General features: G+C 40.3%; 1 protein-coding gene across 2 annotated transcripts in view; it reads left to right on the top strand.

Moving 5' to 3' along the window:
- Positions 1 to 18,039, top strand: part of LOC124111200 (organic cation transporter protein-like) — an 84,267-nt gene that overhangs the window by 16,097 nt on the left and 50,131 nt on the right. The window contains exons 8-10 of one of the 2 annotated variants that reach the window (XM_046470828.2): positions 155 to 336; positions 1,278 to 1,429; positions 1,883 to 2,243. In XM_046470828.2, the coding sequence (XP_046326784.2) occupies positions 155 to 336; positions 1,278 to 1,429; positions 1,883 to 1,961 (413 nt within the window). In that variant the 3' untranslated portion in view covers positions 1,962 to 2,243. Of the gene's footprint in view, positions 1 to 154; positions 337 to 1,277; positions 1,430 to 1,882; positions 2,244 to 18,039 lie in introns of those variants that run through there. The other variant, XM_046470838.2, reaches the window with a different exon arrangement.

Raw genomic sequence — 18,039 nt, 5'->3', positions numbered from 1 at the left:
TAAGGTAGACCGTTTAAGGTCAGCTCAGTATGGGGGCAAGTTAATGATTAACTCAAATAAAGATAGGGAGAGATGGCGATTGATGTGGTCATAACTGAAGTATTTCCTAAATTGCTGCAATGAATAAGTGTGATTCTTTATGGTTTTACCCCAGCTAACACATGGATCATCACAGTGCTGGCCTGTCTTGGCAACAGTTCCGTATCTGCGTCTTTTGCCATCGTCTACGTCTTCACAGTAGAATTACTACCGACGACAACAAGGAATTTCGGCACGGGGCTATGCTCAGTTTTCTGTAGAGTTGGTAGTATTTCGTCACCATATATCAATGATCTGGTGAGTGATAAATTTTCAAATGAAAAAAGGATTCTTGTTGCTGCAAACACAATTCTCTAAATGAAGGAGCAAAACATATTTTTTATCACAAACTATGTCGTCTGGGTTTCTTTGGCCTCAGCATGAACGTCGCCACCCTCTCTGGCAATGTCTGCCTCAACTTCTTCCTGTTTGCTGTGGTAGAAGCGTGTTCCTTTACTCTCTGAATGCTCTGCACTAGCCGGATTGGTCGGAGGAAGCTGTTGTGTGTCACCACGTTGATGGGAGGAGCTGCATGCATATCTTCGTTTATTGCTTTCTTGTCACGAAATGATTTTGTTCTTCTTACCAACTTATCAGCGGGTCGCTCACACAAAGGTGATATTTATTTTACACACTTTATTGGCCGCAGTGAAGAAGTAGTGTCATCTGTGTTAAAATTGTTGTCGAGAGGCTAACAAGGTCAGGAATACGTTGATAATGCCTTTGGCGCCTTTTACAACTATGGACTTCATGAGGTCAACTCCGGTTTATGGACCCGATATATGCCATATCCACAAAACACCGGGTATTGACCTTACATAAAGTCCATTATTGTTTTAATTTACAATAAAAAGATAAAGTCAGATTTAACATATCAAAATCGCGTTCTATCTATAACAGCATTTGGATGTTCAGACAAACAGTGACGTATCTGATAGGCATATCTGGCATAGGTTTTCGATATACCACTTTCGGGTTATCCCCATTTTATTTTCAGTATCTAAACCCCATAACTTATCAGACCAGACATGAAGTCAATATGCGTTTCTGTCGAATGACACGTGACCGCTTCTCGGCCTTGATATGGCGGAAATATAATATAATATGAACTATTTGTTTAAAATGTTCAGCATGTAAGAATGGAAGGGGATCTGAATGATTTGTCTTATTTTCCCAATGAAGATCTTTTCCTGTTTCAGACAATGCATATCAGTGGCAGGTACAGTCAGATCCTGCCTATGCTGATATTCGGGAGCACGACCACCCTGGCCGGACTCCTATGTCTACTCCTCCCAGAAACATTCAACAAGAGGCTTCCAGAAACAATTCAGGAAGCAGAGAAACTCGGAACGTGAGTTATGAATTGATACATAAATAGAGAAACTCGGAACGTGAGTTATTAATTCATACATAAATGACTCCAAACATTTGTGTTTCTCATCTCTATGCTCGTTTTTTTTTTTAATAGAAACAGACGGTCAGAAGAAAAAAATGTACTGCCTTTAGTGGAGCAGACAACAGAATGCCTTTCTGCTAAGAGTTGTGATATGTTATGAAATATGAATCTTGACACCAAGAGTGCTCTTAAACTCATGGCATCGTGGTTGTGTTACATTTGTATTCATATTTTCAGATTAAGATGAAATGAGAGGCAATTAAAATAATTAAGGGGATGTTGGATAATAAGAGGAAGAAGGCACCTAATGTAACAGTTAAGTTTGTTCCTATGGCTGTTTCAGTTAGAATTAAACTTATTCATATACATTTATTAGTTAATAGTTTTCATATTTATTTTCATATTCAGAATGGCTTATGGGGAAGCGAATACAGATCCGGATATCACACTTCTTGCCGAAAAGGAAGACCACGACACTTGTCTTTAACAGGCCACCTTGTCACAAGTTCCTGAGTCTTGGTTTTTAAAATACTGATACATATTTACATATCACCGATATATTACTGACCCTGTTGTCTTATTCAGTTTTTAAGACACAGTTTCTCAGGTGACAGAAGGGCCGGATTTGTATGATCGACTGTGAGATGAAATGGCGTTTAACCCCCTGGATGCCAGAGGGACATATATGTCCTTCCTCTACAACCCTCACTTTAAAGTTGAATAAATTTCAAAATACATCACCCACACAAATACACTTCACAGTTTTGAATAAGGTGGAAAATTCCCTGTTCTGTGATATCACCCACTGGCACTTTAGGCCAAGCAAAAGTACTGAAAATGACCTCTGAAAATTAGGTACATCGTAAATGTCGCCATTTTTTACACATTACTAAATCACCACTCACGGCGTTATTTACAGCATGTTTTGAAATCTAAATTTGTACGTGTGTAACCTCTCTGTCACCTTTTGACGTCATAGAGAAAAATCAGTTTTCGTCATTTACGGCATGCTATTTTTGGAATTGAACGTATGTCGTTATACATACGCATATAACTTCATTTGATATGTTGTTATGTCGTTCAGATATTAGGCAGTATTTTGTTCGCTCACAGTTTCCGTATAGCTTCTTAATAAATTTTTTTGTCGCACAGTACTTTTATCGGTGTACGATGAAAAGCGGAGAAATTTACTGTTTTTCAACGCAGAATAAATTCTTGGACAACACTTAGGAGTGTTATTTTTAATAACCGGTTTGATATTTACAGTTAAATTTACACTATCAAATAAGAAATTTCATATTCTCCACCTCTGCGTAATTTTATAGCCAGAGGTAGATCCAGTGCCGCGTGAGCGCAATTCTCGCACAACCTTCACTTTTCCGATCTTAGGAAAATGTGCGTCAGAAAAAAACCTCGGCATCCAGAGGGTTAACGTCGGGTTCAAAATTAATGCACTTATATAGGGACGTGCAAGTACGTGTGTGCGTACGTGAGTGTGTCACATGAGGAACAAGACACTTGATGTAACAATTATTCATGTTTGCACCTATGGCTTAGGGTAAGATAAATACTTTTTTCATTTATAATGTTTAAATTTCTATCTTCTGTATTCTTCAAACATAACTGCTTATTGGGAAACGGACACAGATCCGGAAATCACGCTTTTTTTGCGACCACAACATTTGTCACAAGTTGAAAGGTCATTTCTAGATATCTTTGTAATCGGTACAATACAGACACAGGTCTAATTCGTGGTCAAGCTCGCTGACTTGTTTGATGCATGTCATCGTATCCCAAATGCGAGAATCGATGTCAATCACTGGATTGTCTGGTCCAGGCTCGATTATTTACAGACCGCCGTTATATAGCTGTAATTTTGCTGAGTACGGCGTTAAACAACAAAGAACGAACGAACGAACGATGCCAAAAGACCATGACAATTTAGATGACAGAAGTGTCCGATTTGTAGTTTCAACTGATCATCAAGGTTGAAATTAAAGTGTCAAATGTTCTTAAAGTGAAACACAACACTAGTCTCAGAGAAAATGGCATCACAAGTCAGTATATCGTGTGTCCGCCATGTGCATTGATGACTGCTGTGCAACGTCGATACATGGAACGGATGAGGCGGTTGATGAAGGCCATAGGCACTTGAGCCCACACTCTGAGGAGCGCCTGACGCAGTTCAGCTGCAGTTGTCGGCCTTGGTCGGACGTCATTCAGCCGTCTTTGAATCTCGTCCCACAGGTGCTCAATGGGATTTAAATCGTGACTGAGGGCAGGCCACTGAATGGTTCTGATGCCATTCTGCTGGAGGAAGTCTCTTGTTGCTCTCGCAGTGTGGGCACGGACGTTATCATGCTGAAACTCCTGGTTGTAGCGACGTGCCAAATGAGGTCTGGCGTGTGGTCTCAAAACTTGATCAATGTACCGAGCTGCTGCGACACCATCGCCTCTCCCGTGACCGATGTTCTCGAAGACCACAGGGCCGACCCTCTGTGCAAGACCATTTCCACCCGACACCATGATGCTCGGACCACCCCACGAGTCTCTCTCAACACAAGCATCCGAATAACGTTTTCCAAGGCGTCGCCAGACTCTCTCTTTGCCATCTGCTGTTGAGATACAGTAACGGCTCTCGTCTGAGAAGAGGACTCTTCTCGACTGCTGGTGGCGCCAATGCTTGTGCTGTGTTGCCCACGCGATGACTTGGTGTCAGAATTGGTCCTCGGTGTGGCCTGTGACAGTGGAGGTGTCCGCTCGTCAATCGTCGTCGCACGGTGTCCGCACTAATGTGTCGCTGGTGTGTCCCCATTGTCTGTCGAGCAGTTTCCACAGCAGTAACAAAGCAATCTTGAAGACGCTGTCGCACCATCTGACGATCCTGACGTCTGGTGGTGACCCCTGGTCTTCCACTACGTCGGTCATCTGTAATGTTGGTGGTCTGGTACCGTTGCTGGAACCTCGGTATGGTCCTTACGTGGACTTGAAATGCATTGGCTACTTGCCGGGCGGTTGGTCTTGCTTGCAACCGTCCAAGTGATTGGTGTCGCTGATTTCTTGTCAATCTTGGCATGTGGTAGCAATTCAATAACGAATGAATGTTATCCGATCTGTGTGGATTTTTATAGGGCAAGACATTGGGGAGCGGATGTGCATTTCAGTTTGCACGGAACTCATGTGCATCGGGTTACCATGGCCGTTGCCGTGATGCTTTTGGGCGATCGGTTTTATTGTTATCTACTTTGTTTTTTTATCATCAAATTTCATTTTTCCGGACAAGGTTATGTTAAATTTTAGAAACTTTGACAAAAATTTTACCCAGATTTTTAAATGACAACTTTTCATGCAATGTTACTTGGGGTGACGTTTCTTTTGCGGTTCAGTATAGATTTTGACCTGAGGACCACATTTGCATTGTGAATAAGCAGTGAACTTGTTAACATAATCTCCAGACCATTAAATTTAGCGATTCGTACATTTGTTTTTGTAGGTGAATAGAAATAAATTTGAGTACATTATTTCGTTTTTACTTAAGTTTTGTGCCAGTACTGTTTTCTATCCATTTTAATAAGGTCTGCCAATACGGTTTTACATGTGTGTATTCAAATAACAGATGTATAATAGATTCAACTTCAACACTGCATAAAGTACATAATGGTAAGACTCGTGAAGATCCGGGGTAGAACAGGTCTTCAGCAACCCATGCTTGCCGTAAAAGGTGACTATGCTTGTCGTAAAAGGCGACTAACGGGATCGGGTGGTCAGGCTCGCTGACTTGGTTGATGCATGAACTCGAGGCTCATGTCAATCACTTGTAAATTTTCATTTAATTTTGTTTCACCTTGTCCCTTTCATTTAAATTATTCACTAAATTTGAATAAAATATCTTGCATCTCTAAATTTTGAGGAATAAGGGGAAATTCTATTTGATTTCAAAAAGATATCGTTTTGGTACGTGCATACCCTCTTATTGGGGAAACCAAACCTGCATATTCTAGAAGAATGTTTCTTGGTTGATACGGCCAAGTGAATTGATCATAGCTCGACCGAAAGAGGCGACTATGCTTGTCGTAAGAGGCGACTAACGGGATCGGGTGGTCAGGCTCGCTGATTTGGCTGATGCATGTCATCGTAACCTGTTAACAGTATGATAATTACAGTTCTGCAAGTACATGTAGCTGGAGTAAAATGTGGCCAATAGTCAGATCGAATGGATGTATTCTCGTCAGATGAGGTACTGTCGAATTCTATGTGTCTTCATTTTGAACGAGGGTCTTGGGAAGCCATGTTGAAAGGAAAAGGATTCAGCACCTCTTTTCCCCACCCACCACGGAGTGTCAACAAGGACAGTCTTATGCTGCAGCGGACCTCCTAGCTGCAAAGACCGAGGGCAGCGGGGCGGTATATTCCAGCTACATGTACTTGCAGGACTGTAATTATCATACTGTCAACATGTTATGTGCTTTGTTTGTTGTTTAACGCCGCACTCAGCAATATTCCAGCTATATGATGCCGGTCTGTATATAATCGAGTCTGGATCAGACAATCCAGTGATTGACATCATGAGCATCGATCCGCGCAATTGGGATACGATGACATGCATCAGCCAAATCAGCGAGCCTGACCACCCGATCCCTATAGTCGCCTCTTACGACAAGCATAGTCGCCTCTTCCGGCAAGCATGGTTTGCTGAAGACCTATACTAACACGGATCTTCACAGGTCGAGCTATGATCAATTCATTTGGGCGTATCAACCAAGAAACATTCGTCTAGAATATGCAGGTTTGGTTTCCGCAATAAGAGGGTATGCACATACCAAATCGATATATTTTTGAAAACAAATAGAATTTCCCCTTATTCCTCAAAATTTAGAGATGCAAGATATCTTAGTACATGTATGGAATCAAGTCACAAAAACATTCCATGCAAAAGTTGACTTTTATGCAAGCCCCATGCATTTCACTACCGAAGAATGGGTATAAAAACATGTGCGTTAACGGGATTCCATATGCATTAGTTAGCATCGTGCTGACAACCACTTAGAAAAACAACAAAATTACGCAATTATTCAACATTCCGAAATGCCACGCCTGTGCGAAAATGAGCGTCTGCGAGCCATTGGTATGTTTGGAGCAGGATCGAATCAACGTGATGTTGCAAGACAATTTAGCGTCCACAGACGAAAGCAGTCAGAGACCATCCTCGGAGTGGCAGGCCACGCGTAACCAATAATCGACAAGACAACTGGATTCGAACAATCAATTCCAGCCAGCAACAGTGACTGCAAGAAGCATCCCTGGCCTTCGACGAATATCTTCACAAACCGTACGTCGCCGCCTCAGATGTGCAAGGATTGTCGTCAGACGCCCCATTTTGACAAGAAACCACCGTCAAGCACGTCTACAGTGGTGCAGACAGCGTCTTCGCTGGACGGCCATGCAGTTGGGACAAATTCTATTCACTGACGAGTCTCGTTTTCACCTCAGCCACAGCGATGGACGGATTCGAGTGTACCGACGTCGAGGTGAACGTTACGTCAATCATTGGGTCATGGAAGCAGATCGGTTCGGGGGCGGCAGCGTTATGGTATGGGGTGGGATAACAGCAAGACAGAGGACCCGTTTGATAGTGGTAAGGGGAAATCTCAATAGACAGCGCTATCGCGACGAGATCATCGGTCCTGTTGTTCTACCGTTTTCGCGTCGTCATGGCCCAGGAATTACCTTTCAACATGACAACGTCCGGCCTTATATTGCTCGACTTGTTCAGGATTCTCTTCAACAAAACAACGTGACTGTCATCCCCTGTCCGGCTCGCTCCCCTAATCTCTCACCAATCGAGCACATGTGGGATGAGATGGATCGACCCCTTCGACGTCAACCACGTGTTCCACAGACACTCCAGGACTTCGAAACATGCTCCAGCAGATATGGACAGAGTGAGTTGGGATTTAACGTCACCTCGGCATTATTTTAGCCATATAGTGACGAGATCAATTTATACATCAATAATAAATACATTTTTACAATATAAAAACCTGTCGACAAAGGACAGTAAAATAAACTAGACTATCACAGATATGAACATAAAACTAGCATTGAACTGTAAAAAGATGTAACAATACGCAAGATATGATAAAACCGGGCTATTGATCGTCAACCACTGAAGATAGATCACCATACTGGGGATCATGGGGACTTACTGTACCTTTGCTACCTGCATGGACCCCATTAGGATTTTTACCATATCCTCAGTCGCTGGCGATTTTGCGCATTTTTAGCCAAAATTTTAAAAGACAGATATTCTACGTTTAAAATACAAGGAGAAATAAATATTCATTGAATGAAAAGGGACTTACAATATCCTCTCAGTTGGACTATAATTTTACACTATTTTACAGCCAATAACCAATCTCAGATATAAATTTATTCCACCTAAATTTAAAAATAATTTTTGTAAACTTTGAAATACTTATCCCTTGTGATGGAAAAATCAACACAGTCCAGCAGGATATGCTTGATGGTTATTCTTTCAACACAAGGGAGGTGTAGCCGACATTTGGTTTGATTTCATGTAACTTATTGATACCCATTTGGGTGTCCCACTTCTTTTGCATTAGATGGTGGATGTAGCATTTAATAACTGGCTTATAATCACTGTATAAGCCAGAAGTGGTGTCACAGATTTGTTGAGTGCTGCTTTAGCTGCAGCTTCAGCCAATGAGTTGCCAGTGATTCGAACATGGCTGGGCAACCAACAGAAGACGATGTCATATTGACCAGTGGCAAGTTCAGTATGTATATAGTTCAATGATGTCGAGTAAAATTGAATGTTGACACGAATTATTTTGAATAGCCTGAAGACAGGACAGAGAGTCTGAAAAAATAATGAACTCCTGATATTTAGACTGTTTTATATATTCCAGAGCAGTTAAAATTGCCTTTGATTCGGCTGTAAATATGGAAGTGATCAGGTAATCTGGTTGATAAAGTTCTGGATCCAACAATAGTGGCACTTGCAACAGCGTCACCATCCTTGGACCCATCTGTAATATTGATTTGTAAGTATTGTATGTATTTGGTAACTGATTTGTTTCTGTTTTCTTAAGTTTGGTCAATGAGAGGTCTACTTGTGGCTTTACCAATTGCCAAGGAGGAGGGGAAAGCAGCCGGAAAGGAGTTGATTTCTTTTTATACAGATCTTCATAAATGGGATTAAATACACAGTTGTATGCAGGGTTTGACTCATTAGAATATAGTTTTCTGATATATTGTAGAGATAGTTTAATACGGCATTGTTCAAGAGATGGTTCATCGGCCTCAACGTACAGACTGTCAATGGGTGAAGTTCGAAAAGATCCTAAGCAAAGTCCGAGACCTTGATGGTGGATGGAATCTAAAAGTTTAAGATTGCTTTTGCAGGCTCCACCATAGATGATGGAGCCATAATCGAGTTTAGAACGTATGAGTGATCTGTACAAGTGAAGTAGGGTTGAGTGGTCCCCTCCCCACTTGGAATTTGAAAAAACTTTTAATAGATCTAGGGCCGTCAGGCATTTTGTTTTAAGATATTTAATATGTGGTAAAAAGGTGAGATGGTGGTCGAACATTATTCCTAAAAATTTTAAAAAGACAAAACACAATACAAGTAACTGCAGTGTTACACGTAAAATCTTCATGGCCTAATATCACTGCAAGTTCGTCAGTTTTGGTTTGCAGTAACGCACCACTTAGCGGAATGTTTTCGCTTCTCACGGCTTGAAACCATTTGAAGAGGGCGTCCTCTACCTCGTTACCTCTTCCGGGCGGGGCCAAAGTCAGTCGAGTCGCAGGATTCAAGAATGGATTCTCTCATCTTCATAATGGTACTTAATGTTGATTTTGGAATGTCAAATTCCATTGCAATGTCTTTCGTGGTTTTTATGCCAGCATCAACAGCATTAATAATTCTCAATTTCGTGTCTAAAATGATGGCTTTCCTCTTACTATTGCCTGCCATGATAGCATTTGCAAGTGAACTGACACTTGGACACAATCTCGTAAAATTTATATGTTTAATGTGTGTTTTAGAGACAAGATTACATGTACAGGTAAGATTAACACAAAGCAAATTTAGTTAAAGAATTGAGTACCTTTGCTACCTGCATGGACCCGGGCAGGATTTACACCATCCCTTCAGTTATTGTTGATTATGGAGACGTTTAGCCAAAATTAAAACAAACAATCATTCTACGATTAAAAACCTGGTATGTATAAATTACTTTAAATGAAGTGGGCTTACGCACCCTCTCTGGGGGACAATAATTTTACGCTACTTCAACCCCTATCAAGGGTACAACCACTAACAATCTCAGTTCATAATTATATATTACCAATTTATAAAAAAAAGATAACTTTATACATCAAAATTTATTAATCAATTCAATTTCTTTTAAAAATCCAATAATTATTTGAGAGTTTATGTTAAAAAGATCCTTGAGTGATGAAATATTTATCCATTGTGATGGAAAAATCAACACAATCAAGCAGGACATGCTTGACCGTGATTCTTTCATCACAATGGATGCAGAATGGAGGATCCTCAGTTTTTGAAATATATTCATGAGTATAACGTGAATGGCCAATACGACATCGTCTCAAAATGACCTCTTCAAATCTGGACTGACAACCCAAGTAGGTATAACCAATATTTGCTTTTATTGCATGTAATTTATTTAGACCCACTTGGGTGTCCCACTTCTTCTGCATTAGATCTCTGATGTAAGAGCTGATAACAGGCTTATAGTCACTGTAAGGAAGAAAAAGTGGTGTCACAGATTTGTTGAGAGCTGCTTTAGCTGCAGCATCAGCCAATGAGTTGCCAGTGATTCCAACATGGCTGGGCAACCAACAGAAGACGATGTCATATTGACCAGTGGCAAGTTCAGTATGTATATAGTTCAATGATGTCGAGTAAAATTGAATGTTGACACGAATTATTTTGAATAGCCTGAAGACAGGACAGAGAGTCTGAAAAAATAATGAACTCCTGATGTTTAGACTGTTTTATATATTCCAGAGCAGTTAAAATTGCCTTTGATTCGGCTGTAAATATGGAAGTGATCAGGTAATCTGGTTGATAAAGTTCTGGATCCAACAATAGTGGCACTTGCAACAGCGTCACCATCCTTGGACCCATCTGTAATATTGATTTGTAAGTATTGTATGTATTTGGTAACTGATTTGTTTCTGTTTTCTTAAGTTTGGTCAATGAGAGGTCTACTTGTGGCTTTACCAATTGCCAAGGAGGAGGGGAAAGCAGCCGGAAAGGAGTTATTGATTCAAGTTCAATATTGACAGCACAAATGAAAGGTTTAAGTCTTATTTCAAGAGGCAAAATAAGAGATGATTTCTTTTTATACAGATCTTCATAAATGGGATTAAATACACAGTTGTATGCAGGGTTTGACTCATTAGAATATAGTTTTCTGATATATTGTAGAGATAGTTTAATACGGCATTGTTCAAGAGATGGTTCATCGGCCTCAATGTACAGACTGTCAATGGGTGAAGTTCGAAAAGATCCTAAGCAAAGTCCGAGGCCTTGATGGTGGATGGAATCTAAAAGTTTAAGTTTGCTTTTGCAGGCTCCACCATAGATGATGGAGCCATAATCGAGTTTAGAACGTATGAGTGATCTGTACAAGTGAAGTAGGGTTGAGTGGTCCCCTCCCCACTTGGAATTTGAAACAACTTTTAATAGATCTAGGGCCGTCAGGCATTTTGTTTTAAGATATTTAATATGTGGTAAAAAGGTGAGATGGTGGTCGAACATTATTCCTAAAAATTTTAAAAAGACAAAACACAATACAAGTAACTGCAGTGTTACACGTGAAATCTTCATGGCCTAATATCACTGCAAGTTCGTCAGTTTTGGTTTGCAGTAACGCACCACTTAGCGGAATAATTTCGCTTCTCACGGCTTGAAACCATTTGAAGAGGGCGTCCTCTACCTCGTTACCTCTTCCGGGCGGGGCCAAAGTCAGTCGAGTCGCAGGATTCAAGAATGGATTCTCTCATCTTCATAATGGTACTTAATGTTGATTTTGGAATGTCAAATTCCATTGCAATGTCTTTCGTGGTTTTTATGCCAGCATCAACAGCATTAATAATTCTCAATTTCGTGTCTAAAATGATGGCTTTCCTCTTACTATTGCCTGCCATGATAGCATTTGCAAGTGAACTGACACTTGGACACAATCTCGTAAAATTTATATGTTTAATGTGTGTTTTAGAGACAAGATTACATGTACAGGTAAGATTAACACAAAGCAAATTTAGTTAAAGAATTGAGTACCTTTGCTACCTGCATGGACCCGGGCAGGATTTACACCATCCATTCAGTTATTGTTGATTATGGAGACATTTAGCCAAAATTAAAACAAACAATCATTCTACGATTAAAAACCTGGTATGTATAAATTACTTTAAATGAAGTGGGCTTACGCACCCTCTCTGGGGGACAATAATTTTTACGCTACTTCAACCCCTATCAAGGGTACAACCACTAACAATCTCAGTTCATAATTATATATTACCAATTTATAAAAAAAAGATAACTTTATACATCAAAATTTATTAATCAATTCAATTTCTTTTAAAAATCCAATAATTATTTGAGAGTTTATGTTAAAAAGATCCTTGAGTGATGAAATATTTATCCATTGTGATGGAAAAATTAACACAATCAAGCAGGACATGCTTGACCGTGATTCTTTCATCACAAAGGATGCAGAATGGAGGATCCTCACTTTTTGAAATGTATTCATGAGTATAACGTGAATGGCCAATACGACATCGTCTCAAAATGACCTCTTCAAATCTGGACTGACAACCCAAGTAGGTATAACCAATATTTGCTTTTATTGCATGTAATTTATTTAGACCCACTTGGGTGTCCCACTTCTTCTGCATTAGATCTCTGATGTAAGAGCTGATAACAGGCTTATAGTCACTGTAAGGAAGAAAAAGTGGTGTCACAGACTTGTTGAGAGCTGCTTTAGCTGCAGCATCAGCCATTGTGTTACCAACGATTCCAACATGGCTGGGTAACCAACAAAAAACAATGTCTTATTGGCCAGTTGCAAGACTATTATATAATTCTAAAATGTCAAGAATCAGTTGATGAGTAGTGTTTACATTTTGTAGGGTCTGTAGGCATGACAAGGAATCGGAGAATATGATAAATTGCTTGCACTGTGTTTGTTGCTGAATATATCTCAATGCTATGTGTATAGCCTTGGCTTCAGCGGTAAATATGGAGCTAATATCTGGTATTCTAGAAGAGATAATTGTTGATCCAACGACAGTGGCACTAGCAGTTTTGCCACCATCCTTGGACCCATCAGTGAAAATAGACTGGTGAGAATAATATTTAGATCTTAATTGGATGTACTCCTGTTCCTAATTGGTTTGTTTCGGACTTTCGAAAATTAGCAAGTGTTAGGTCTACCATTGGTTTGACAAGTTGCCAAGGAGGTGTAGACAACAGCTGATTTGGCGCAATATTATCCAGATCTATGTTAGCCGCTATCATAAGCGGCTTAAGTCTGATCCCAAGAGGTGGAACAAGTGTAGGTTTTGACAGAAACAAGTCTTCATCAATGGGATGAAAAACACAATTATATGCTGGATTTGAGGGATTTGAGTATAATTTAGTAATGTATTGTAATGCAAGTTTAAGACGGCGTTGTATGAGGGAAGGTTCATCTGCCTCCACGCATAAACTATCAACAGGAGATGTCCGGAAAGCTCCAAGACAAAGCCTCAAACCCTGATGATGTATTGAATCTAATTTCTGTAAATTACTTTTACAGGCTCCACCTTAAATGATGGAACCATAATCCAGTTTTGAGCGAATAAGTGATCGGTACAAATGGAGAAGAGTTTTCTGATCCCCTCCCCATTTGGTGTTTGTTACGACTTTCAGTAAGTCAAGAGCTTTCGGGCATTTTGCTTTCAGAATGTCAGATGACGATCGAAAATAAGTCCGGTAAACTTGGCTTCCTCAACTACTTTGATGGGAGTACCAGGTAGAAACAGTTCTGGGTCCTTATGCGGTCTAAATTTTCTGCAAAAATGTATACAATTAGTTTTATTTTTGGAAACTTGACTTGGTTGGTTGGTTGATTTGTTGTTTAACGCCGCACTCCGCAATATTCCAGCTATATGACGGCGGTATGTAAATAATCGAGTCTAGACCAGACAATCCAGTGTTTAATATCATGAGCATCAATACGCGCAATTGAGATCGATGACGTGCATTAACCAAGTCAGCGAGCCTGACCACCCGATCCCGTTAGTCGCCTTGTACGACAAGCATAGTCACCTTCTACGGCAAGCATGGGTTGCTGAAGACCTATTCTACCCCAGAATCTTCACGGGTCTTTTGAAACTTTAAAGCCATTTGCAAGCGACCATTTATGTATTTTATTCAGACACAATTGCAGTTGTCTCTCAGTAGCATGCATGTTGTTTTTACCCCGACAAGAAATATTAAAATCATCTACAAACATCAAACCATCTACTGTATCGCTTAAAACTTTTGAAAGACTATTGATCTTAATACTGAATAGTTTGACAGACAAAATACTACCTTGTGGGACACCCTGATCCTAATTGTAATGGTCAGACAGGGTTGTACCCACTCGGACTTGAAATTGCCTGTCGGTTAAAAACTGTGATATAAAATGAGGCAAACGTCCTCTCAAACCAAAATCCTGTAAAATGCCATGCTTCCAGGTTGTATTATATGCTTTCTCGAGATCAAAGAATATTGATACTACATGTTGTTTATTTACTATAGCATTTTTAACAAAGGATTCTAAACGTACTAAGTGATCAATAGTACTTCTATTTTTCCGGAAACCACATTGAATATTTGTGATAAGATTGTTTGTTTCCAAATACCATACTAATCTGTTATTTACCATTCGTTCCATGGTTTTACAGACACAACTGGTTAAAGATATAGGGCGGTAATTAGAGGAGTCTGTATGATTCCGACCAGGCTTTGGTATCGGGACTACAATAGCATTATGCCACGAAGGTGGAAAAGTCCCCGATGTCCATATTTGATCAAATATATCTAAAAGGATAATGAGACATGATTCAGGCAAATGCTTCAATAGCTGGTAGTGGATATTATCAGTTCCTGTTGCTGTATCATGTGCTTGCCCAAGGGCAATTTTTAGTTCATGTAAAGAAACGACTTCATTATAGGCTTCACCGTTGTTAGACTTTAAATTATTTTTATTTTTTTCCTCTTTTTTTTTGTTTATTTAATTTTGAATTTCAGGGACATAATTAGATGATGAAGAATGTTTGGCAAGTGTTTCACCAAGTTTATTGGCGATATCTATTTTCTCAGTTAATAATTTATCACCGTCCTTTAGATGGTGTTCAGAAGAATTGGAACCTTTGCCTTTTATTTTCTGAACCATGTTCCACACATTGGACATAGGTGTACGAGAGTTTATTTTGGAGACATAGTTCCTCCACGATTGTCGCTTATTTTGTTTAAAGGCGCGTCGAGCCTTGGCATTTGTAATTTTAACCTTATCTAAATTATGGACTGTAGGATGTCTGCGAAAATATTTTTCTGCTTTCTTCCTACACTTTCTGGCCTGTTGGATTTCAGTTGTGAACCATGGTTTACGAATATGTGGATTCGCAGAGGACTTAGGAATTGTTTGGTCAGCAATGTCATTGAGTAAGTCCGAAAACAGCTGTATCGGATCTGGAATATTCTTGAAAAGGTCATGCTTTAAGATGTCAATACATAGTGTCTCACATAATGACCAATTTGCTTTGGTAAAGTTCCACCTTGATGAAGGTGGATCATCAGCAGGGTTAATAGTTTTTAGGATGGTTGGGAAGTGATCACTCCCACAGAGGTCATTATGGACCAACCATTCAAATTCATTATACAATTCTGAGCCTGTGAGTGACAGATCAAGGGCAGAATACATTCCAGTGGCTGGATGCAAATATGTGGTAGAATCATCATAAAATACACATAGGTTGTTCCCAAATGATTTTCCCTTTATGATTAATATTTGCACTGCCCCATAGCGGGTTGTGTCCGTTGAGATCACCCATGATGATGCAGGGCTTTGGGAGCTGGTCATACAGATTTTGAAGATCAGACTGTCGAAGAGATATACAAAGAGCACAGCGTGAAAGCAATGTGCAGAGTCAGACGAACAGCAACAGTTTGAAGATTAGTATTAAGAGGGACAGGACTATGTATGATCCCCTGTCGCACCAAGATAGTAGAACCTCCCGTTGCTTTGTCCCCCGGAGGAGAAAAGGAATGATAATCATTGTACTGTCGTAAGGTAAACTGATCTGTAGTTTTCAGGTATGTTTCTTGAAGACATAATGCTGACGGTTGAAAATCCTGTATCAATAATTGTATCTCATTAAAATTATGCCTAAGTCCTCTGCAATTCTACTGCATTATATTTGACAATTGAGTCATGGTGGCTCCATTGGAGATCGCTCGCGTGAATGTGAGGAGGAACTACGCCTCCGCCAGTCCTGTGAGGACAGAGTAACCTCCATGTCCAGAGGCCCACAGGAGTTCTGTAAAGGAACCTCTGAAGGTAAAAGGGACGATAGGTGGCAGGTTTCTATTCAATATCTTTTTCTCTTTTTTTTTGACTGATTAACTGGTTCTTTCACAGAAGTTTGAGATAGTTTCTTAGACTGAATGTAAGTTTGAGATCCTGAAATATATTGAGTGGCAGGAATATGTTGATTGAGTTGAATAGTAGCAACAGATTTTTCTGACTTGACCCATGTCAAGTCAGTCTGACACTAAATAGAGGATGTTGCTACAGAGCGGGAGACTGCAGCGGAGTAGGAAATGGTAGATGGAGTCGTGGTCTGATCCATAAATAGTTTTTTGGCATCCAGGTAGGATATGTTTCTTTCACATTTTAGTTTCATTATTTTAAATTCCATTTGCCACACAGGGCAAGATTTAGACGAAGCAACATGTGGGCCAGAACAGTTTGCACACTTCAAATCATGATCACAGTCAGAGCTCTCATGACCACAACGATGACATACCACAGAGTTACGAAAGGATTTGGAACCGTGACCAAAATGTCCGTGACTCCGTGTCCGTGACTCCGATGTGGAAATAACCTGCTTTAATTGACTGTGGAAGAGATGTACGGGCAAACGTCATGAGATAAGTATTTGTGTTTGTGATGACACCGTCTTTCTTTATTGTGAAACGTTTTATTTCAGTAACGGCCTTGTCTCCCAACTCTGTAACGATTTCTTCTTCAGACATGTCGGTACAGACAACGAGCCCTGTCACGAACAATGCCTCGACAAGAATTTAATGTTCTGTGCACAGACACAGCAACCTCAAAATTGGCAAAGGTAGAGATAGATTAAAGATTGAGAGATTGCTGTCTCCGTGCACACTCCACCAGAAGCGAACCACTACAGAGACCGGTGACGTTCTTGACCTCATCGCAAATCCCAGACACAGCCTTAGATATAGCAAAAGGATTCAATTTGATGAGTAGGTTGTCAGCAGCCTCAATAACCAGGAATCGAGTCCAGGAATCAATATTTTGAGAAACATTTCCAGTTCTAATTTCAATTTCCTCTAGACATCTTTTTTTTCATTTCTTACTTCATTTCGAGAAGAACCAGATTGTTGTTGAGCAATGATGAAAAGAATATAATTCAGCACCCCTGTTCCCCACCCGCCATCGAGTGTCAACAAGGACAGTGTTATATTGCACCGGATATCCAGGATGCAAACACCAGGGATACAGGGATGTTATACTCCAGAGAAGATGACACGAACAGCTGTATTTGTCTACCAACTCAATGCCAGACAGGTTCGGCCCATGACAAGAAATTGGAAACATACATTATTCGGAGGTCAAAATCACCAGATTGGCCCATGAGCCACCGCCTTCTGGCATAGGACTCTAGGCAATATTTAGATTTGGATAAATTGGTTTATATCTGATTTCATCATCAAAAGTTGTTTCAAATGATAGACCTAATATGATAGTTTTCCATGCACAGGGCATGGCGTGACCAGCCGATTGATATAATTGGGCCAATTCTACCACCCGTCTAGGCGAAGTAAGGGTCAAAGTGGTGTGTTGGGCAAAAGGAACACCGGTTCCAATGCCCTCCGCCGACTCAGGGGCGCAACCCACGGCAAACAGGTTGCCCATTTCGGTCGCCTCATACGACAAGCAACGGGGTCCTGTGGACAAATTCTGCCCCGAGTCCACACGGGGGAAGAGCTATTAGCGCTACCCAGCACTCACCACAAGGAGGTTGCTCTTCACGAGTGCCTGAGGATGATAGTCATGGCGAGACGAATGCAAATAGAGTTATGGGCCGAGTAATCCAAAACCATTAACCAATATCAAATCACATTGATAATTCTCAAAATGTTACTCCCAAAACATAACATGAATGCTAACAAGTGGCTTTCCTGTCACGGGAAAACTCCTGTGGGTTGTCTTCGCTAGATCATT

Source organism: Haliotis rufescens, unplaced genomic scaffold (assembly GCF_023055435.1).
Source record: "Haliotis rufescens isolate VD_foot unplaced genomic scaffold, xgHalRufe1.0.p SCAF_5, whole genome shotgun sequence".
Taxonomy (NCBI): domain Eukaryota; kingdom Metazoa; phylum Mollusca; class Gastropoda; order Lepetellida; family Haliotidae; genus Haliotis; species Haliotis rufescens.
The sequence above is the reverse complement of the archived record's forward strand: the minus strand, read 5'-3'. Positions and strand labels throughout refer to the sequence as shown.